The sequence below is a fragment of the Toxotes jaculatrix genome, chromosome 6, assembly GCF_017976425.1.
Source record: "Toxotes jaculatrix isolate fToxJac2 chromosome 6, fToxJac2.pri, whole genome shotgun sequence".
In the NCBI taxonomy this organism is placed as follows: domain Eukaryota; kingdom Metazoa; phylum Chordata; class Actinopteri; family Toxotidae; genus Toxotes; species Toxotes jaculatrix.
In genome coordinates, this window is record NC_054399.1 from 12,149,891 (window position 1) to 12,174,974 (window position 25,084).

At 39.2% G+C, this 25,084-nt stretch overlaps 1 protein-coding gene across 18 annotated transcripts in view; it reads right to left on the reverse strand.

The window, feature by feature from the left end:
- Nucleotides 1–25,084, reverse strand: part of adgrl2a (adhesion G protein-coupled receptor L2a) — a 92,147-nt gene that overhangs the window by 40,326 nt on the left and 26,737 nt on the right. For all 18 annotated transcript variants that reach the window (XR_005894175.1, XR_005894174.1, XM_041039587.1 and 15 more), the window contains exons 3-4: nucleotides 12,767–12,980; nucleotides 1,535–1,644 (exon numbers count right to left, since the gene is read on the reverse strand). Coding sequence is in view for 16 of the 18 variants with exons in the window: in XM_041039587.1 (XP_040895521.1) it covers nucleotides 1,535–1,644; nucleotides 12,767–12,980 (324 nt within the window). In the remaining 2 variants the exon portion in view is untranslated. The remainder of the gene's footprint in view (nucleotides 1–1,534; nucleotides 1,645–12,766; nucleotides 12,981–25,084) is intronic.

The following is a 25,084-nucleotide window of genomic DNA, read 5'->3' on the forward strand; positions in this document are numbered from 1 at the left end:
CGCGGCTACAGACATGCATGTTTGAAACTGCTGAGTGAAATGAGGACCTGTTTTTTTTTTTTTTTGTTAGACAGACTTTGCCAGAACTGGGAGCCCTTGGGCAGAAGTTTTTTTTTTTCACCACACTATGGCAGTCAAGACTTTCTCCTTGGTGCAAGAGGGAGGCAAAAGACAATCATAACAGTGGGTGGACATGAGTGCACCTTGAGGCTAATCCTACTATTAAGGTTTGAGGTAACACAGCAAGACACACGATCAATACTTCACTTAACTATGAGGCAAATAAAAAAAATAAAAAAATCAACAAAAAAGAAAAAAACAAGCAGTTAGGAGTTTAAGGCAGAAGCTGCAGGATTTGGCTTTGCTCAATAAGGTGGCTCAAATACTCATTATTGCTTATTCCATTTTTAATTACAGGTCCTCAAAGCCTTGGAGAGGTTAACCTTTAAGTTGTAATGAGTTTCACCATCTAATGATGTTCTCTAATGCATTCTGATTCAACACCAAGGGTAACAGCTTGTACAGGTATACTGGCAAGGAACAATGTAGAAGTGATGGGTCAAATATAAAAAGCACTGTGGAATACAGGTGAATTATTTATATTTGGGCCTAATTTCCTTTTTCAGTGGATTCAAAACTGAAACACATCTAAAGACATCATTGTACAAATTACTCATTTGAATCTACAAGTGCTGCCAAATACTATCTTCCCATCACTCCCACTCTATTTATTTCAGTTCCACCTGATTAGTGATTCTGGCAATTCATCTAAATCTTTGTCATTAATCAGTTTGTAAAGGTTACACGGGGGAATTTCCTTCACAAATTGCAAATGAACATGGCAGCTTAAAGGACAAAGGGGAATTTTAATGCAAAGGGCAATCTAAAGATTGTTGAATGGCAATGAATATTTTAGCATCCACGAAGGAGACAAAATGTTAACACTATCTCTTTAGATGAAATATTACCTTGTTGACTTGTGAGTGGAGCCATTCGGTTCTGTTACATAATGAAACATCTGTTAACATATTTCAACACCTGTTGTATGGACGCATATTAAGCCATCAAGGTGAGCTGTGTTTTCGCCGTCTCCATACAAGGCGGCTTGAGCAATGAAACACTCGCTTGCCATCATGGAGAGACAGCATGACTTCCTCTACCCTCCCTATATTCTGCTACCTCATAACCAAGCTCGTTGATCCGCTGGAAACACGGTGAGCACATCAATAATAAAGGCAGTACAGAAAAGGACCAAAGGGTTTTACAGGTCATATTTCATGAAAAGTTCATGGTGTGACACAGATGGAAGAAGAGACAAGAGGAAAATGGTGCTGGAAGGTGTTGCAGACGAAGAGAGAACACTGTCTGTACAAGACAGGGGGAAGAAATGGGACAGGATATGATATGACACAGAGGATAGAGAGAGAGAGAGAGAGAGAGAGGGGAAGAGAAGAGGAGAGACACTGAGGATGTGAGGGTAGGGGAAAGGGAAGGAGGGAAAGTTTTCAAATCATGACAGTAGGGTCATACTTACTGTAGGGCACACACTCATACTGGACCTCCAGGTATTTGTAGGTCCCTGGGCAGGGGTCAGGGAAGACATCTGAACCTGTGATCACAATGCATTGGGTCCGATTGTTGCATCTGTCAGGGGGAAAAAAAAGAAGAAAAAACAAATTTAACGTCAATTGCTCTTGTGCCTAAATACACCCATACTAAAAGGTATTAAATGTAAAAATCCGCAAATTCTGTGTACATGTTGAGAAAAGACTCATATTCACGCTGTGAAATATTTCAAATTCCCCAACAAAGAAGCTGATAGAGTAAAACTCAGCTAAAAGAATGGTAAATTGCTTTTACTATGTAGCAATGCCATTCAGTCAGGTAGCAATAAAGTCAGGGCCAATTCCATTGGTTTTAATTCAGCGCTTTCCTACTGGGTCTTCTCTGCTATAAAGTAAAGTGCAGAAGAGGTCCTTGTGCACTGTGCTATTCTGTATGTCTTTCACAAGAGCTCAGACATTCTGCCTGAATGTGTGTAGGCCAATGGAAGAATCCAAAAAGGCTCTGCAGCATTCCCCTCCCCCACACCGTATAATGCAACATCACCTTTCTAGTCAATAACAGGTCAGACAACAATCTGTTCGTCAACTTTGTCCCTCTGAGTTGTGATCAAATCAAATCAAATCGTGTGAGTACGTGTGTGTGTGTGTGTGTGTGTGTGTGTGTGTGTGTGTGTGTGTGTGTGTGTGTGTGATATTATACATAAAACTGCTCTCTTACAGTCAAAACTCTGTGAATAACATGAATTTTGGAATTAAATTAAATGTACATGTGCAGCACAAATCAATGCAATAAATGCCAGTGGAAACAGATAAAGCCTTATTCACAATGGACGACAACTGCACGGGTACCTCAAGTGACTTTACCCCCCACATCGGTGTTTGGTGGGGTGCATTTGCACGGGATAAACAAAGTCTGCGTTTCACTCAAATGTCCCGACTTATTGATTTGAGCTTGCTCCTTCTCTGAATGGGTCTACATGCTGAGTAGCTAGATGAGCCTCTTGAATTTGCACCCAAAATGCCATCAAAGGTCTCATTAATGATTACCACTGCAGCCTCCATAATTTCACAACCGGAAGAGCAGAAAATACCAAAATACTTATCAAAGCATCTTTCCGAAAAAAAAAAAACAAATAAATAAATAAAACGATCAGAGGGAGCTGTTTAGTAAAACGTGTGTATTTTATGGTATATTTTTCAGATTCACACAGGATTAAGAGCAGAGAAGATCTATATATGATTTTAAGAAATCACATGCAGGTTATGCTCCAGTGCAAGCAGGGCAGGAAATTCTATTATTTTATGAATATATATATATATATATATATATATATATATATATATATATATATATATATATATATATATATATATATATATATATATATATATCTTTTTTTAACACTTTTTTTGTCATTTTACCAGCCCCTTGCAGCAGTGTCAAAAGTTAATTCTGGTCCCTGCCTTTAACATCTGGAGAGCAGACATTCTAATTGAGCCTGTGGTGTGCTCTGAGGCCCGGGGAATTGCAGGTGACCACCCTTTTGCTGTACTGAAATCATGATAATGACATCAATAGCCCGAGCAAGCCATATTTGCTACCACGGGGACTTAAAATTCTATTGGCAATGTGAGGAGTCAGATCAATAACTCTGTTCTGCTGATTTAGCAGGGACCAGAGATGATATTTGTTTTTTCTTATCACAGAAACTTGTGCCCCATTTACAGCAGATCATTGGAAAATGTATTACTGGTTGCATTGTGTTGCGTTTTGGGTTTTGCCTTTGTGTTTTGGCTGCTGAGGTAATCACTGCTTTGTGTCCAAATGTTATTAATATAATATTAGGTAGCGCAGTGGAACAGTAGGGAGCTGTTTACTATTGAGGTGTATGGCATTGAACAAACACAGGGCCCTGGAAAATGGTGCTCTTTAGGTTTCAAATCAAAAACAACCACAATTTAGCCGCATACCATGAAAGCGTGCGGTATACTGTGGTTTACAGCACAAAAATGCATCCAGCAGCTTAAACAAACAGCTCCTGTGTTCAAATGAAAAACCCACTAAATCACAATAATGGCAGGGAATGGAATCAGTCATCACAGTTCATCTTCCTCTTTATCCTGTTCTATTCCTTCCAATCTACATGTATATCAATTAAAACAGTTCCAAATACATTTGAGAAAATACTTTTTGAATTTTAACAATAGAAAAATAGTATTTTTTGGGAGGGGGGGGGGGGGGGGGGTTATGTTTTTTACAGTGCATTATATAACATAGCTATAACAACACATATTTGTGTCTCTGTTTATATGTGTAACTGTGTTTAGCGAAGGTCTCAGGGGGAATTTCACTTTATAAATGATCTTCACGTGCGATAACAGATGAGAATATAAGCTTAGTGTGATGTTTGTTTTTATGGAAATGAATTACTGTTTTGGAATTAAAACCTGTACCTCATGCTGGGCCCCTAACGCGATGCTTGTTTTTGTGGGTAATATTTCATGACTCTGCAGTACTTTCCATATATTATATGGTCACTTTGATGATTCTGTCCCGTTTGCTCATGCACAAGCATATAATGCAGGAGCAATATAAATTACAGTGCTTTATCTAACAGATTCCAATGAGACTGGGGAATGAATGCCTGGTTTATATTAGGTATATGAAACAGAATGATATCAAAAAATAAAATTCATGACACTAATGAGACATAGACCTGCCATCGTTTCTCAGGCAAATCTATTAAACAACAGGACATAAGCACTGGGGGAAAAAAAACCCTCATATTTCTTTTGAAACAATGTTGACATAAGTGTTGATAGCTCTTTCTGATATATTGCCTTAATTTTAGAGCTGTGGAGCAGTGGCGCCCTGATCTATGGGATTGTGTGACTCTGATTCCGTCTCATCTGTGAAACCTCAGGCATCTCCTGAGACCAATTGAAAAAGCCCTAATGACTTCTTCTATGCATAGACATAGCCGTCATATTGAAAGAGAGCATGTAATTGAAATTCCTCCCATAAAAAGTTCAGCATTTGGGCCTGCCAGGGCACAGGTCTCAAAGTGCACACTAATTAAATACATGTAAAATATGATATCTCTGACTATCTTTTGATAGTCTGAGGCTATACAGTAATTAATCATGTACATAATGAATATTAAGTCAAAGGAAGCTTTTCTCCACTTTTCTCAAGAGTAAGCACGCTATTTCTATAAATACCTTGACTACTCAGATTTTTCTATAGCAAAGACAGAGCACTAAAGAGCATGAATTCATTTTATCTCGTAATGCAAGAGAAAGAACATTAGCCAGCTGGAAATGGAGCTGAACGTGTTGGAAGGTACCTTATTTTGGGTGGGGACATTTTCTAATTGTTTGGTGATGTCTCTGTTTTAGCTCAGATAAAGGAAAATATAACATGCCATCTGTGTGAAAGAGGACAAAAAAAAATGGTTCAACTAAGCCTAACACAACCCTAAATATGATGTTAAATAGGCCTAGCAGGGACCAGAGATTAAACATATGCATTGAATAAAACAGAGAAGCTTTACTGCAGATAAACGTAGACGGACGTAAAACTAAAATAAGCGCAGGATGGAACTACTTTCTGCTTTGATTGCCTCCATTTCCCCTACCGGCCTGTTAATCACACTGAAGTATTCCAAATGTAATCCCATCACATCTCTGACCTTTTTGGGAAAGGCAGACATCAGTACAATTAGAGTGTCATACAAAATGCTGCTTGGATTTGATGCAAATTTCCTTTAAAAAGCACTCAGCTTCCCTCTGTCAGCGGCACTCCCTGCTGACAGAGGGAAGGGGCGCGATAAGACGCCAACAAGGTGTAACTGATAGCATTCGTGATACCATGTATCCACATGCAATTTAACCTTTTCCACTGCCATCATAAAGCATGTCAGAGGAATAATTGGACATGAAGATAATGTGCTAAATGAATAATAAATTGCCTTGAGTAAGAAAATTGCTACAAAATGTATTTCCACTAACAAATGCAGTGAAAGGCTTTACTTAGGTCTAAGGACTGCCCGAACCATAAATCTCTGTAATTCAGATCTGCTTTTCACTAATCCATTTCTCAGAAAAGATAAAATGTCATTTTAATCAATGCTGCTGTGTAGAGTAGATCAGTGTAGGCTTGAAACATGGCTTTGCTCAGGCGCACTACTCTAACACGTATTAAGCTTTATGTATATTATTCTGTGTACTACTATTATTATTATGTATATTTCAATTACAGTATATTTATATGTACCTCTCCTACTTTTAACATAATGAACAAATACACTGCATTTAGGGAAGCAAACACATTTACAATGTCACTTTTAAATTATAGTTTGCTCTTTAAAAATCTCATGTTAATGTGTCTGGCTGAAATAAACATGTAACAACTGGATTGTTAAAACTTAAATATCGATATTGGTCTTAAAAATCCAGCCATCAATCAGACAAAATGTCAATGCTTAGTCGACAAAGCCAAGGGTTGTTTTTGCAAACAGCCTGTCCACTAAAAAATTTAGATGAGCAGTTGCAAATTTCTTACCCTCTAGTTTGCACGTTAAGTATTGTAATTGAAATTGTAAAATTTAACACACTGCTTTTAATGTGTGGAAAGTCGTGGAGGTCTTTCATAATGATTTAAAGCTGCTCATGTGACATAACTGGTTAAACTAAGGATAAGATGCTCCTTGATTGTTAAATCCTAGATTGCTTTACCCCTGCTGCCCAATTTTCTATCCCCCAGCACTCCGTAGAGTTCAGGAAGCCTAAGCAGGTACTTGGAATTCACAATATAAAAAATAGCAGCAGCAGCAAAAACAATCGCTGTGTAACTGGAGGAGAAAGGCGACATGAGTGAGGGGAGCACATTACTGAAAAAGGCACAATCTACTTCCTGGTGCTCCCAGTTTGAATTTCAATCAAATTAGCATCTCTTAAACTCAAAGTGACCCGTCTAGCTCCATTTCATCTGAAATGCTGATGAGGTTCATGGCACAATTATCAAGGCAGACATCTCTCTCAAGAGGCAAGCCTGTTGATAGCAGACAGGCCATTGAAAAATTAAATCATTTCCAGGGCCACAGAATGGCAGCAAAAGAAACAATCTGTTGCTAACAGGACACAAAACACACACACACATACACCACACACATACGTTAGATGTATAATCACCCCCAATATCAGTATATTTAGAGCATATTCTTCAGGGGTGGCCAAACAATGTTGCAGGAAATAGGTCGTTAGAAATTAACCATTAGCATCCTGCTTTCAATTTGAGGTCTGACCTAATATCCGGGTAAGACATCTCAGAAACTTGTAATTACTGTCATATGCTTGTGTTTATGCTATATTTACTGGAGCTGCCAATGGTGCTCAACGGGGGGATTCCAGGTTCTTACAGACTCAGGGGGATGGCTGTCTGACTCACATCCGTCCATCAACTATTGATTTTTAAACAGAAAGGTATATCGTTATGCCACTGAAGTCGATGGAAATACTATTGTGACATTCTGCAGGTTGAAATGTGACCTTTATAAGACGGCAGGACACACAGGGATGACTTAAAACAACAACAATAATGAGAGGGCAAATACTTGAGCAAACACTAATTTGCATGTTACATTTGTAATTAGTTATATAGTGAATGTAATTAGTTGGTTCATTCAGATCACTTTGTAGACATCTTTCTAAGTCATAAAAGGTACATTAAATCTACTTTGCTTCAGTGCTTCAGTAAAACAATAAAACATGGAGACATTGGTTGACATGCAGGTGAATACTTTTTAAAGGCACTTTTAAACATAAGCACAACAGTGACTTTAGCTATCTAATTCATCTGACACTCTTTGCACTATGACATGTTAATATTTACAAATTATAAGTTTTAGAGAATATCATTTAAGAACATAGTTGGAATTGAACTGCATCTTACACTAATGGTACTATAAATATTGTCAAATGAGTTTGTTTGTGGATTAAACAACCAGACAGGAATATCTGTTTTTGGCTGATCAATGCAATTTAACAGCTGCAAAACCAAGGTACTTTCTCACATTGGTGCAAAAATCATATACAAATCCAGAATCACCATAAACCAGCATTGGTTATTGGTTCGCAGCATTGTCCACAATATTCAAATAGTCATTTCCACAGAAGAAATTACATGCTATTATCTTTTGATATCTTATATTGTAATCACCCCACCCTATTGTCATAGTATTCTAAAATGCCGTATCTATGTTGGTAAAAATACCAAAATCCATTTCCATGTATTTTAATGAGCAAAAAAAGTTTTTATTTTCACTATTTTATTCCAGAAATATTATTTGTTGGCATTAGAAGTTGTTTCCTTAATGAGGACCACTGACTACTGTTCATACACTTTTTAATTTAGCACATCATCACTGATATAGTCTCGAGGAGAGAGTGGTTTCATGGCTCATGAACTTGTGTACAACCCTCTGAAACACCCGAGTTGAATCTGGATCTTTATGAAATCTTAATCTGCTGTGCTTTAAATAAACACTAACACTGTATGTACAGGGAGGAAGAACAAGGCAGTGTGCTGTCAGGCGGCAACAATGGAGCTCCTCCGAGAGCCCTGCAAGCAGTCCTGTCACTGATATAAATAGTGTAAGCAGCATTATTTAGTCTCCAGAACTGCCTCACATTTATTGAAAAGAACCTGGAAATTACAGTCGATTACATGCTAATATTACTGGGTCATTTCAACATTACAACGCAGCTGTTACCTCCCCAATTAACTTAATAACATTTGTAAAAATCTATCACATTCAAGCTGCTGCAATATAAAATTGAACATTTTTAAAGGCCCAATGGTGACTGGTACTGATCATTTTCATGGTAACTGATTAATGATTAATAATGAAAATCAACTGAGTCTAACTCATAGCTGTCCTGTAATCCCGCTGATGAATTTCACATCCCGTTAGAGACCTATCTGCATTGATCATTTTTGTCAGTGATACGCTCCTCGGAAAACCCATGATCCACAAGCATGGCAGGACCCAGCCATGTTATGTTACAGGAATCAATGACCTTGTTATCGAATACTTACAACGAAGCTCATTAGTTAGAGAGAAATCGATAGATGTGAGCCACTTATTCATATTATATATCTTAATATGTTCTTTTTCTGCAATTTATTAGTGAAGACGTGTCACTGTCATCTTTACTACTCCTCAAGCTCCTGTGCTAAGGACTGGTTGTCACATTAAAACAGTAGCAACTAAGCACACGATGGTTAGTGCATGTACAACTAAATGCATTACAAAATACAATTTAATATTTATTTAGAATATAGTTTTAATCTGGTAGATATCTGTGGGGTGAGATAGTGTTGTTGCAATCATTATCATCAGTGCAGATGAGGAAATGTAATTATTAAAAAAAAAAAAACTAAAATCCTGAAAAGAAGAACATAAAAAATCATCTCGGTGAATATTATTATCAATGAATTAATTATTTCAAACTGTACTGCCATGCAGTTTCACATCTGCTGGGGAGGTGTCCACGTGAAAAATTCCTGTACAGATTATCACCCACTTGAGTCGACTAATTGCTTGCAGCTGAATGTTCTAATTGAGCCACAACAGTCCTAAGGCTATTTTCATAAAATCATTGTGCTCATGAATATAATATGCCAGCCAGATATAAAAACAACTTGGAGTGCCAACAGGATGTATCAAACTCAGCGAAGCCTCAATCCAATTCTCCACACTTCAGGACCACATCAATTTTGTATGTTTAAAAGTGAACACAGTTTTCCACACAAGTGCTAATGTGATTTTTCCCACACACTTAAATTAGTAGGCCAGGATAATTATGGCAACAAATATTTTTGGCACTTCAGGCCTTTATTGATGGAGACTGTACAGTAGGATATTCTTTTTCTTTCCATACACAGTGTGTGCAGAGGGTTGCCCCACATATGGAAAATTTCAGCTGGGTTAGCCTCAGCAGGAGCCACAGCACAGTGAAGGGCTCAGACCTCGTAGTGATGAAACAAACACTGAAATCCAAATAGGTAAAAAAAAAAAAAAAAAAAAATTCACCACATTTCTCAGATGAGGATAATTATTTTTGGCAGTGGAGCTATTGTTTCGTTACATTTCCTATTTTAGTCTATTGGTGCAAACAAATGGACAAGAGAAAATCACTAATTAGTCCCATATGCAGTCTTGGGCATTTGTCAAGCTGTTCGTGAATCTATTTTCATGACAGTAGACTGTTTTAAGTTTCTGCTCTGATTACGCAAACAATGTCTCTGTGATATTGACCACACAGGAATTAAACTGCGCATCTTCAAATGTGTGGTTCATTTTTTAGATAAATAATAACATCACCATCTACTATCACAATTTCCATGGTGATAAATCTCACGAGAACTTACACACACAAAAAAAAAAACATCTATGTATTTGCACTTTATGTAAATATGTGCCTGTCACTGTTTTGCATCACTTGATCTCTTTTGGATTTGTTCCTGTGGTATCTCTTGTAAACTCTTGTGGGGTTCTTTTAGTGTGACCTTTTTTTCTTTCTTTCTTTTTTTTTTTTTTTTAAACCCACGCACCTGAGAGAGACCTTTTGTATCACAGGACTTTTTCTTAGAATGCACATATTTTTCTCTTTGCTCTGAGTACAATAGCTCAGCAGCAACATTGAAATGCTAAAAGCACATTTAAAATAACATCTGAACTACGGTCTCGGGATATGCACAAGAGGAATGAACAGGAGTCCTCTACAGACGCTGGAGGAGAGTGTTTGGACGAGACTGTTTGGGATTTGTTGTCAGGCAGCTCCTGCTGGGTCAGTATTTGTGCTTCAGTGGACTGTTTTTGTACGAGCAAGGCTGAGGGCAGCGTAATACAAAGGGTCACAAGCAGGGAGCAGGCAGGCTGCAGCCTTTCAAGACAGACGATGTGAGTCAGCTATCTGACTTCATCAAATAGGGCTTGACAATAAACCCCCTGAATACAAGGGCTCCACTGTTTTATTTCATTATTTTTTTTATTTCCCAAGGCGACTTGCCAGAGTTGCTGACAGTCTCATACCATCCAATATCTCTCTCTGTGGCACTCATATGTCATTCCATCCTGTGCACTTTGGCTCAGATGGCATACCTATGTGACAACTGGTCTCGTGTATAAGGGCTCATGTATACAGTGTTGCCAGTGGAACCCCGCCGAGGTGCATGTGTTCGCAAAAGAACATGCATCTCTGTGGGTTTGTTTTCCTCTCTAAATCATCCTTCTTTGCACATGAGTGGTAGCTACAGAGACAGTGGATTTAAAAATGTGGGGCATCTCTGTGGACAGTGATCAATCAGTGGGAGTTTACGAGATATGGCACATCCCTAAGTCGGTCCTGCCAAGTGCCTGTCCTTAATCTGACCAACGGGATTTACCAAAGGGCCAATGTAGGGGAGCAGTGTTCTGAAGTTAAGGGAATGCCAGTGGTTGATGGAATTCAGATTATTTAACTGTGCAAAAGTAGCATTAACACGTTAAAATAACAGTCCTGCAATCAAAATTTCAGTCCAGAGGTATTGGCAACAGAATGTACTTGAAGTATCAAAAGCACTCACTATGCAGAATTGTACTTATCAATGTTATTATTAAATTATTGTATTATTTATTGTATCCCTGTACAATAATAAAAATGCTTTCACTTGTAAACAGTACTTGCACATTGTAGTTAGTCAAGATGAAGCTGGTCACATGTAATGGACAATGTTAACATGAAAGTAACACTAAACGTAGTGTAGGAAAAAGCACAATATGTATCACTGAACTGTGATGGAGTAAAAGCAAGTAGCAAAGTGGAAACACCTAAAAACGTTTCTTATCTGCAGCATTTGAGTAAATGTACTTAGTTATTTTCCATCTCAGGATGTGCTCCAACTGAAGCACAATTTTTACTTAACTGTCAGGTGTAGGCAATTAATGATACTCCATCTGGAATCGAAGTATTTGATTTTTATTTAAAAAAGAAAAAAAAATGTTTAATGTTTTGCATAAAAAAAGACAATGCCTAAAATATATTCCTGATCAACTTTACTGATCTATAGAAGCCATAGCAGATTGCCAACCATCACCACAAACTTTTTATATAGGAGGGTAAATCCGGTCTTGGTGGCTGAAATTGCTTAATTCTAATCATTTGTGACTGGATTCATATAGTAAATCATTAAACCTCTAACCAGCCTCAAAATATTATTAAACCTCTTTTACAGAGCACATACTTTTTGGTTCTTTTTTTCTCTATTGCTTTATCTTACTGGCACAAACACTAACACACACAGACATGGCAGCACACACAAACATGCACACGGGTACACATTAAATGGATTTCACTAAGAGCAAGTGGCTCAGCTTTACTAATAAGGCGAAACAAAGCTAACTGTAATAGACTAATGTTAGCATGCTTAATCTAGATTGCACATTTGCGAAGTAATGTATTTAACAGAGTAAATTACAACAGACAGAAGAATTAACTCCAAAAAGCCAGATTAGGTTCAAATGAGGAAAGACTGAAAATAGCCCTTTGTTTGGGAGAATGTAGATAAAAAGTTTATTTGTTATGTTACCATTTTGAAATGTGAATTTGGTGTCCATTGTGAGTTCATTAGTGTGCTCTCTGACTCTGTTTATTTATTCATTTATTTATTTATTTAGAATCTGCTCTTTTCTGTTTATCAGCCCTGCTTCACCTCAGTTATGATGGAGTTTCTAATTCTTTTTCGTTCAGGTTCAGCTGTCTCAGTATTGGTGCTAACATTAATGTCTTGTAGGTTATTGATGCTGACAGGCTACTGTTGCCTTTTTCTTTTTTTTCACCCCTCACTTACATTCAGTTTTGCTATTTTCGATTGAGTAAATCGATCCTATGGCAGCCCTGTTACTCTCCATGGTGGAAGATTTTACTCCAAAGTCAGTGGATGTGGAATGTTATTTTAAACATGGGAAAATGGATGGCAACAGGGGCAACTAGACAAAATGAAATGGTTGACTGTGGTCCAGATATGGTTGCTCAGGGCAACTACGCAACTGTTACTGTTGAGCCCTACCAATTATTTTCTAAGGGTCCTGTAACTCTGGCAGGTACCTCATTTTGGAGTGATTTTTGGTACTGCGCTGAGATGTCTGCAGTTTTACCTTTGTGACATGATCTTGTAGGCATCTGGAAGATAGCAGTTGATGTTCTCCATCTGGAAAGGGTCGGCGTCGCAGATCTTGTCATCTGTTCGGCCATAGTTGGCACTTTCAATCATTATGACATCACTTCCTGGACACCGCAGATCAATGGGGTAACCCTCACAAGACAGCTCTCTCCGTACTAAGCCGAATGGCAGGGCGGCTCGACTAAACCCTGAGGGAGAGGAAAGTGAGAGAGGGAGAGAGAAAGAGCTCCATCAGTGCAAATCGAAGAGAGATGTATAGTTCAGCTGACACAGAGGAAGGTGGTATGACAGGCAGAAGACACAGGATATCAGGGTTGAATGTGAGGGATATACACCAAAGAAGCATGGTTGTACATGTTCATTCTTTCTTTAAATTAAGTGGCTACTAACTGTTTAGCTAAATGAATCACACTGATATGTGGACAGTGAATCCAGGCCTGACATATGTCAGTTTACTGAGTTCAAATCTAAACTGAACCAGTGAGCTAATGGTGTTAGTGTGTCATGGCAATTTCAGTATGGGAGGACGCTGTCATCGTAGAGTCCATCACGAGAGACTTGTGGTTTACTTGCAATGCTCATTTTTCTATCCAAAATGAAAAAGTTGAACAAGCATCTGTGCAACACGAGTGCAATTTAATCCACTTTGCAGTGCTGACAATCGAACTGAGGCTATTGGGAGACTGAAAAAAAAAAAAAGTTTGTGTGTGTATGTGTGTGTCTGCCAGACAGGGTGAGGGGGTAGGAAAAATAGAAAAGAAATCAATACTGTGGCTTTGTGCTCTGCGAACGTGAACAATGCCAAAAGCCATACCTAAACTACATGTGAACTACATACACAAACTATACTGAAATCTGAGATATTTTTGGTCAGAGCAGCTTTTTACAGCTTTGTCATGTCGAGCGTTTAGAGGAGAGCTGCATGACGCTGTGGACTTTGGCTTAACTACTGGCAGCCTTGAAATAATAACTATAGTTTCCCTGCATCCAATGGTGACTTAGTCACCTCTTTGAGCCTGCAACTCAGTTGATGGCTATGTTGTTAGTGTTTCCAAGCTTCTATTTCCCTAATGAGGTTTAGTTCACAGCCACAGGAGAAAGAAGAAAAAAAAATGTAACGGCTTCTCATTCGTTTGCCGACTGGACAAGTCGGACAGATCCATGTGTGCGGTTGTTTATGACAACAGAGCGCTTTTTTCATCCTTTGAGATGTTCTTTGTGTGGCAACAGTTTACTTAAAGCCACTGACTTCAGCTCTGTTAAATTGGCCTGGAATGGCTGAGTTCATTTTACCCTATTGGATGCTTCATCACTTAACTACCAACATAATTATCTTTGTCTGATTAAATGCTATGCTACAATGGCAGGGGATTAGAATTCTGTATTGTGCCCCACACCAGGAAATGCTACAGTGGTATTTTACAAAGGAAGATAAATGTCAGTTTATATGATCCTCTGTTTGTGCACCGATCAGGTGAAACTCCTACTCCTAAGGTTCTCATGGAGGAGCACAGCTGCCCTGGCCTATCTACCCTCTATAAGACTTTATTTGTTTGGGAGCATGCAATCATAAGGGAAGGATCTTTTTTCTTCTACTTGCTCTTTTTGACAGCAAACTTTCTCAAGTGACCAATAGTCATGAAAAAGTAAAGGCTTTCAAATATGATAGGTTTCAACCATATTTCATTTTTGCAGCCCTTTTCTCTCTGGAGTCAAAAAGAAACGGTTAAGGTGATAAACAATTTATCAGAGACATTGGCTTGAGAGAAAAAGCCCGTGTGGAAAAAAAAATGAAAACACGGCATGTTAGGAACAGGACTTGACAGCCAATCTTGAGTTCATCTCAATGCACTCCAGCATAGCTCCATCAACAGTCAGCAATACAATGTGTAGAAGCAGTAAGAACCTATGTAAAACATCAGTCAATGCCACATTACAATTTTTATACTCAAACCGTGACTTGAAAATGGCAGATGTGTAATGCAGACACGTCTGTTCTTACCACTTGTCTTAACAAAAGGAAAAAGACTTCCAGAACAGGTTGCATGTGGTGCAAATGAGATAATTAAAAGCTTTTTAAAATATATTAGTTAAAGAACTTAACAGGCTATGGAGTCTATACCACATGAGCAGAAGAAAATTATATATTAGGGCACACCAATCAAGAGCTGTTCTGTGTCATACAGTATCTCATATAATAATATATATTTATTACTTCATAAATATTCTCAACTTGATACATTTCTTTCTGTTAAATTGCTGGGACTACACTGACACCCTAGGTTGTTTTACTATAGAGGTCATATAGACTATACATGGATCAACTGGGCAGCAGTTAAGTATGGCTGGACGGGATACATTAGCTTGCACTGGCCTACTTTGTGGCTGGAAGTGATCTGGTTATTTGGCCATGTGCAATACTTCTGAGTCTGATCTCCAAATCCGCAGCCAAACCCACTGATGCTCTGTGTCTCAGGAACACTGTTAAAACACTTAAATCGCTCTGCAGAGCCTTTACAATCTCAGCTTCTGGTTTTATGATTTAGAAGTGATGCTGCATCTCTGCTTAAGTAGGAAAACAGGGGCTGGAACAACGAGGAGGCAAATGTGTGCTCAAGTGAGACTCCTACTGAAATACACAAGCAACTTTTCAACCGTGCTGATGACAGGCCCTGTAATAATGGTACATTTTCATGTTCAAATCTCTGGAAATCAAACAAAATTGCTGTCCTCTAAGCGCTTTTTATTCGCCAGCTGGTTTTGTGCATCATGGACCAAAAGCATGGTCGTAAACAACCTACAAAAGCCTCTCTCAATTGATTAGGCCCGAGGCTGAACTACTTTCTCACCCTGGTGTCGGATGGTGTTTTTGGTGCATGGGGAGATGAGTGACACAGACAAATCAATATGGGGACACCCAGTAGTCCTGCAAACAAATTTCAGCGCAATACAAGAGAAGTGTGGTCTTTATTTCAATGTCTGAAACACAAACACATTCAGTGAATTTGATCGCTGAATGCAACTGTTTGCCAGTTTAGTTTTTTTTTTTTTTTTTTTTTTTACCCTGTTCCGAATGAAATTCCCCAGAAAATGTCTCCTCTAGAAACAACAAATTTCACACAATGATGTGTGTGAGCCTTAAAAATAATCTTCAAATGCATTGTTCATGTACTGAAATATCCATTGGTTAAAACAAGCTAAAAAAAAAAAAACACAGCTACACTGACATATCAAAATCTGCTCTCTGTATTATTGTTTTGTTTAAGTTCTTTTGTATTGTACAATGGAGGGTTTACATCAAACAAATCATTTTTCTCTGTTTTCATACTGATAATATGAAGAAGCCAAAACACCATCGATCATACTCTGGCACGACAATGCACTGCAATTACAAGAGAATAATATGATCACAGTTAATCTAACATAAACAAAATCCAGTGCTTACTGTCTTACTTAACTAAATAATTTCATTATTCAAATGAGGCAGAAAAGTAATCATTATTTTGCTCATGGGGTCATTAGCATAATTATTTGGGGAATGCAAGATATGAAAATTATTTACTCTCCATATGGTAACAGAAAACCATGTTAAGAATATCAATATGTAGTGGATGTTAAAATATTGACTTCCCTTCTCTCCCTTTGCTTTGAGTTTTTTCTGAAATCACATCTTGAATGAACTCAGCAGTTTACTGGAGCAGCTGAAAGCAAGAGGCTGCTCAGCTAACAAAATGGCGCCACACATCGCTCACACCATTGGTGCATAGGTGCAAAAACAGAGCCACATGACTGCAACTGACAGGGATGTTTTAGTTGTGCTCGTTTTAGGTTGTCGCACAGATGCTGTTCACACTCAAAGGGGAAATTCAGCACTCTTCTCTTCACAGGTAGTACACACTTCAGACACCTCCTCAAAATATGAGATGTTATTTTACCAGCTTTGATGTACTTCCATTCTGTGATAGTGCATCCAAACCTATACATATGCTGCAAATAGAGATGCCTATCAATCAAACACCTAAAAGAAGGAGTTTTACAATCTCTGCATTAATTAAACAGCAGGAAAGCAAAGGATCAAGGCATAGTCAATAAAATATTATGAGGAAAGCTCAATCCTGTGACCATGGCAACATGGTGCAGCAGAGACATTACTGGCCAGATCCTTATCTTGGCCTTGTTGACACTAATCAGCCATTCTGGTCACCCACCCAACGCCCCTCCACCACCACCACCACCACCACCACTAGAAAAGCATTTCAATTCCTCTTCATCAGCTACATGGCAAGCTTTGAACTGAGCAGTGATCAGCGCCATTGTACAAAGGCAAAGCATTCAGTAGGAGCTCTACTCTTTCGTTCCACGGATTGAAATTAGATTGTAAGTCTTGAAAATACTGTGCATTTAACAACCTACAAGTGTAAATTAGAATTTAAGTAGTTTTGTGTTTTGCCCAATAGGAAACAGCTGTTTTTTTTTAAAGTACATGATCACTCAACCTTTTCATATGTGCTTCTCGTAAATGTTGTTATCACATGCTAGTAATTGATTCTGATTGGTGCACAGGACATCTATTTCCATGGGTTATAGCACTTTACTGCACCAACGAGGAACCTCTATTTAAAGCTTCCCAGGCTGGCATTTATTACCATGTGTAACCTTTGTGATGACACCAGGCCCATACAGAATCTGCTGCTGAAGAACTGTGAGAAAACTCCCTCATGTAAGGGGTCCCCATTATGGACCGTCTCTTTGGTGCTGTAGCGTTTTAATTATTTTTTTTTTCACAGATGAGCCAAATCAATTGGAAAGTGACCATCTGGTTGGATATGACTGTCACTGAAGCAGAGGTAATAAACAAAATGTCTTCCTATTTCACAGAAACGTAGCGTCATTAGGATATTCACCAGCCATGTAGGGACAGTCTACTCTGTAGTCCCATGAAGCTAGACATTACCATGATTAATGAAAGGGGCATAGATCTGAAGGACATACAGAACATGTACATTAGAGCATACACAGTTAAAAAGCAGCTTCTGAAACAGCCATACAGTTAATGAGGGCAACAAACCTGAGCCTTTCTCAACAAAGTAAAACTATTCCACCATTGCCCAGCTCTGATTATGCAGCATAAATGGCAGAGGAACTATCCTGCTTTTCATCATGGCTATCTCGCAACCAGTAAATGGTTTTCATATTAAAATGACCCTTTGTACCTTGAGTTACACATGCTTCCAGAGTTAGTCCAATGGCAAAGCAGAGGCTGATCAAAAGGCCTATTCAGCCACTCACGCTGCCATCATTGTGGCCAGAGCACAAAAGAGGTCTCCAGATTATTTTGATGTGAAACCAGATAATTTTTCTGTTGAGAGCCAATGAGAAGTGTGACGGGGACGCTCCCGACGCTTGTCGTCTACCGTTAACCCAGCCCTTTGATTTCCCTCGCACTTCTGATGGGAGCTAAACAGCTGCTTGTAAATGAGCTAGCATCTCTGCTCGATCTGCCATTATTCTGCACTCCTGAGCCGACAAGGTCGCTTGCTGGGGGGATTTGGGGTGAAAGAAAAGTGTGGCCTATAGCATTAGCCTGGAGACACAGGAAACACAGCTTGAGTCCTCCAGGTTCTGCCACCCCACCCCTTCTCCATCCTCTCTATGTTACAAGCAAAGGAAGTCTGGGAAGGAAAAGAAACCTTTAAGTCAAGACTCTTCCCACAGTGCTGATTCTATAATCCAGAGATATCCTTTAGAACAGCATGTATTCTTAAGAAGTCAGGTCCACACAGGGGAGGAGAAGAAAGAAAATATTGCATATATCCTGCAAACAGCAGGGTATGAGGCAGACTGCTGACTCTGTGTGGCCATTGTAAAAAAGAATTACACTACTGGTTTGACAGATTTTAACATTCTTCTGAGTTTCTTGACATTAACTTTACCTCAGGACTGTGGTTCTGTTTTTTTCCACTTTGTGTGTTGAAAGCTGATGTCATTTTTGGGCTTGGCTGACAGCAAACGACAGTCATTTATGTACAGGTTTTTTTCTCCTCTTTAATTCAGCCCATAACATCTGTAGATTATTAAACTCTCTGACAAGTGATGTTGAAACTATGACTTATGTGGCACAGAAAACACTGACACACCATCGTAGCTCATATTCATATCAGAGATAATCAGTCGGAAGCCACAGTCATTCCATAGAAGAAAAAACATTCATTTTTTTGTTCTTGTTTCATCCATCCATCCATCAGCATAATGCACAGTGCCAGGCAGGTCTTGGTCTTGGTCTTGCTTAAAAAAATTATTTCAAAACTAAGAGACATTTGAAGCCATTTTCCCCCCCAAAAAAAAGAAAAAAAGAGAAGCAAATCCCGTATCACTTAAAGAAGTGTCAAAATATGTGGAATACTGGTTAATGCTATGTCTTTGAAATGTACTTGCGCAGAGAGAGGGAGACAGGAACAGAGAAAGATATTGGGAGAAGAAGAAGAGGCAAAGAGCAGCAGGGGAACTAGCATTCCAACCTCATTTGTATTCTCCACCATCCAATTCACTCCAGTTCATTTACATCTCTGCTACTTCCATAGCAACAGCAGGGGGGCTATCAGGAGCATCTTTGATATAGGTACATGACTCTGAAAAAGATCTTGTCATTTCTCTCTGAATAGACGCCATGAAAAAAGACTGCAATTTTTTTCCCCTTCCTTTTGGTGTTAAGGTGGGCTTCTTTAAACAGAAATTTACCCTGCCAGGGACTTTTACATTTACTCTTTTCCTCATTTCTAACCATCACTTGTAGACACATAAGCCTGCACAGGAAATGCCATCATTGCTCAGAAAAGAAATCTGATCCTGTAGCTTAGTACTTGATGATTTTGCTGTGTTCAGACAAAACAGAGACACTTGCAAAGAGTGGTAGCCAAGAAAGGTTTATGTTTTTTTTCTAATCCACAAGAATTTGAACGGATACAAGGCATCAAGTGTTGCTGGCAGACAAAATGAAAATGCAGTGCACCAGCAGGAAAACACGGCCTCATCAAATTCCATGTACACTTGTATGTAAATCAACCTTTAGGCCTAATTAAGCTCTATGGGGCTCATCAAGGTCATAAATCCCCTTTTTTCATAATGCATTATTGACTTCACATCATCTGCACATGTCGGCTGACTGCACTCGCACAAGCACACAATGTCATCTCACTGTCTAATATCGGATAGCCCTGGGGCCAGGCGGTGTGTGTGTGTGTGTATTTGGGTGTGTGTGAGAGAGAACAGGGGAGTGCTTTTTAGGTCACACAAAAAAGCAAGGACATATTCTGGTAATGAAATGACTACAATGACCATCAAACAGTAAATTTTGTCTCATGGTCCTTAACAAATGGTCACTGGTAGACCGGAGCCTTAAATTGCAATACATTTTGAGATTATCAGAGATAGATCAAGGCTTTTTGACTGTGACCATGTTGAGGAAAATCCAAAGCTACTTTAAAAATTCATCCTGTAATTTAACCTTACATTTTAAATTGTGCAAATTGAAAGTGAGCTGACCACACTTAAAAGGTGGCTTGCTTGATTAGTAGTGGACTGATCTGATGAGTCATTTTCGAAGACAATTGCTATAGGGCAGCGCCTGCTAAGAGTCATGGTGCTTTAGCGACAGCAAGCACTTTGGACCTCATTACTCAGCCTTGTCAGTTTCAATATTTCAGATGATATCAAAAGTGATAGGGATGTGAGTCATATCTATATCTATATATATATATATATTTTTTTTTTTTTCAATAAGACCTTTCAGACTGGATTTGCTATGTGTTTGTCAACTCTTCTTCTGATCTATATCATTTCCAGAGTTTCCATTACAAATGATGAAAAAAAATAGACTCAGATACATTGGGTAGCCCAGACTTTCTTCTCTGCTCCAATGAAGCATTTGATACTCCTCGATTCAATAAGGAAGCATTTCCCAATGGGTCACCAGTGGCAGTGCACACAAATGAGAGGGGTCCATCTGCTTGGTTTGCATTCCCAAAGTGCACTTCCTCAAGCAGACCACAGCAGTGGTTCCTCATCCCAAGACTCGGCTCTCATGCACATGCATTTGTGCCACATTATTCAGCTAGTGCTTCAACTGACCCCCACCTGGCATTTAAATTCCCTGACCAACCGGGTAGTCATGCCCTGATGACACGAGTGCTGCTCGAACTGAATTCTTTATGCAGCTCTTATTCAGACTAGACTGTAGACTTGCTGCCTTCTAGGTTATGTGACACAACGCTTTTTTACTCAAATACATTGGCCTCCTAGGTTTTTGTCTCCTGTCTGGATTCACTCAAAGTTTCGTACATATTCTGCACACCTACAGAGTACTTATCTGACAAATGTCACACAAGGGAAACACTTGTATTAATTTATTTATTTACTTTGACATTTTGATGAAGGTTTTTCTTTTTCTTTTTTTTTTTTAAAATCAGGGGACAGTTAACTTTACATTTACTGTGGTTCAAGGATTCCATCTCATAACACTTGAAGAGAGCGAGAGCTGGCCAAGCTAAAATTGAATTTTACTCTTGTTTCAATTTATCAAGGATTTATTGGCTGCTATTCATTTTAATCCAGAGGCTGAATATTATCTTGATGACCTTCCATCTCATATGTATTTTTTTCCCTCCAGTGAACTGATTGTTATAACATTGAAAAGAGCCCCCAAACTGCCCCCACCCCCTCCGACATTTTTTTTATTAGAAACTTTCAGATTTGGATTAACCTCATTTGAATCAAGTCCACAGACAAAGCCCGCTTCCTAACATTCTCACTCCTCCATCTGTTTCCAGCCCTCACACTGTCACAGCAGGGGAACTTTGAAGTTCTCATTTAAGGATTTATCAGATGTCTCTCATGCTTATCTGCCTTAATTATTGCTTGTTGACTATTTAATGTGTGTGATGGAAATTAGGGTACAAGAGCAACTATTAAGCAAAAGGCAACGGTCCAGCTGAGTTGAGTCAGTGTTATAAAAGACACACTTACACTAAGAAGGGTTGATTCAAAATGACTTATTTCATTTTATTGCGTTTCCACAGGGCAAATCTGTCTTTGATGACTATTTTCTTCGGCCCATCATTTATTTGAGAGTGGGCTTAAGAGCAGAGGTCCAAGCCCTTGACATATGGATGCACTTAGGGGTCATTATGACTCAAAAGGTCAAAAAGCTGAGCCACATGAGGTCAAGTTGTAGTGATCTACCATTGCACAAATGGCTTGAGCTGACATGTTATGTTTGACAGCAAGTAAACCCATACTTCTTTACTTCTTCACTCTAAATGACAACCTACAAAAATGGGGCAGTGGGCTAAAACAACTTTATTATTGACTGACAACATATTTTAGCAGCCTGTCGTTGGTCAACGGGTTTTAAACAAGCTTCACTATAAAGAAAGGGCTGTAAGAACTTTGAACAAAAGGGAGAAACACCGAATGTACCAGTGAAACTCTGTAAGTTAACAAGCTTCATAAATGGGCACTCAGAGTTCCTTCAAAAGGCCCTGGTTCTAAATCCTTTATATTTATGGGCATAGTTTCACCACCCCTCGTTTACAGGAGCCTCTTCAGGATTTATGGCTGCTCTAAATCAGAACTGAAAGCAAGAGGACAAAGAGGATTCCACTAAGGCCAAGCAGAAAATATCTTGCATCTGACTCTTGAGAGTGAACTGTAAAGTCTGTGAGATCATAAGCCTTTGGATATATTGTGTTCTCTTAACAGAATCTGTCATTACATGTTCTGCAATCAGTTTTCATTACACGGCATCCAACCATAACCACACCTTCCTGTGCTTCAGTGAACATGCCTTTCAACATTGTCCTCACAATGAAAATGTGATTACATACCCCTCGAACACCTGCAGATTGTTGTTGTTTACATTAGTCAATGGTTTTGTAAATGGCAGTTCTCATAAGACCACTTCAGTGCATTCATTCCTAAGTTGCTCTTGTTGCTCAAATCAGAAGGTGCATAGGGACTAAATTGCTCACACTGATAAATACATGTAATTCTCTGTATGAAGCAAAACTGCACAGCAACGGTTCATTCATAACAGTCGACATCAGTCTCTAATTCACAGAAAAAGCTCAGGTCTATATGGATGGCAATTGAATACTGCAATGTTGCACTCCATATGACCCGAAAGCTGCAGTCTAATCACCTTAAAATTCCCCAGTATTACAGTAGCAAACAGGAAACCAAGCTCCATTTGCCCTTTGACCAGCTGAGCTGGTTCATTTGTCTGGTGCAAGGTGTTCATGCTGGTTCCTGGTTGAAATACCATCTACACTGGATAATCAAAAACATTCTCCTCATTTGCCCCTTCCAGACAGCACTTTATCAGCAGTCCTTGCATGAGGTCTGTCTGCAGTCCTTGATGTCCACTACACAGGCCCTAGCAACATAAAAATATTAAAGAACTAAAGGGTCTGTGCTATTTCTGCTATCATACTGGTAGCTTTGGGCGTTTTCGCAATACACATCGTTTTTTTTTGCTACATATACCACAACCTTTAAAATCAAATCCTGCAGCCAACATGAGGTAAAGCCACTTTTTTATTCTCCTGCCACAACTAACAAATGTAAAACAAAGAAACGAACAAAAACACAACTCTTAAAATGGAGGCATGTCTCTGACAAATTGAAACTTGCTTATACAAAGATGCCCACATACTGATAGTCACATCTGCCACGGCCAGATCAGAGGCAACCAACAAAAGCACAAAACAATAAATTCTCCATGAACAATAGGTCTTTGGTTATAGACCACTGCACTGGAGAGTGATAAGTCATATTTGCTTTTCCCGCATTTGGGATTCAGAGAGGAGACTCTGTGGGTTATCAGACCATGTTTTGTAGATTGTTTGGGATATACTTGTTAGAGGCCCACATGATTCTACCTGGGCAAGAACAAACTGAGACAAAGCATGACGATAAAATACAAGGCAGATAGGGTGGATGAATAATCTAGGCTAGATGACTAATCTAGGATGCCTGAGATCCCACCTAGTGAGAGTCTCGTGGGACCCGAGTGAATGCCTATTATCCACAAAGATCAGCACAGAGAATGATGGGAGACGGTAGGTTTCACACCAAGTCCAAGGCTCCGTCACGCTGAACCACTCTCTTAGACAAGTCTGAAACCCAATTAAGGGCCATGTTAGAGGTTGAGCCACATGTCGAGAGAACAAACAAAGTCCTGTTGTTTTGTTGGAGTAGTCCACAAGACTCATAACTTAATTAGAGAAATAGCCACATCTTTGCAAAAGAAAAACTCTTTGCTTGGGTTTATATAGGAAAACCATACAGCTCGGGAACTTTAAAGAAGTGAGATGTTAAGGGATAAATAGCCTCATAAAATACCATTTACAGTGTCCCTGCCATAACTGACACATGAGGGATAGCAATAGAAAGCAAGCATAGAGTTGAAACAATGTCTCCTGTCTGAACTGCTGCATTGGAGCCACAGCTGAGATCTCAGCATGAGTTATGGACAGCGACAGCAAACAACAAACTAATGAAGCTTCCCAAGGTTACCTCGGCATAAATAACCATTAAGAAGAATGCTGATGCAACAGCCCAAACCCACAGACACCAACACAGGCCACTGGAATGGCATTAAAAACCTTTGGCAAGGGCAGTGAGTTAATAATTATGAGTTTCATACATTTTGGGTCAGTGGAACATCTTTTAAATGCTTCAGTAGCCAGGTGAAGGGAGGGTCTGTGTTTGGGTGGGAGGGAGAAGGGTGGCAAGATGTCAGAGCTCCACCATGCTCTTGCATGACAAACACCAACCTGGAGCCAGCTGTGACAAAGCCCTAATCCAGAAAATCCCTTCTTCCTTTGCTGAAAATCCTAATGAGGATTTGAAGTCCTCAGCAGGGAGGAGACCCAGGGGCTGTGGTTACACCTTGCCACTGCTTGCTCTCCCAGTCATTGTCTCCTTATCTCCTTATTGGCCAAGCCTGGCTGGCGATGAAAGAGACATGACAGCATGGTGGGCCTTCGTGCACAGGCCCCTCGCCTGCCTGGCTCCACGGGACGCCAGATTCTGCAGTCTGCTGCAAACAACCACGATGACATCAAGCAGGAGGTGGAAAGACAAAACCAACAGAAGTTGTTTACTAAAGACACACGAGCCAAAGGAAAAAAAATCACCCCTTTAGCCTTAACTGTTTTGGTGCTGTTTCCTGTATGAAGTAAATGGGAAGCAGTAAAACTTAGGAATATGAAAATAAGCATTTATTAAAATAATT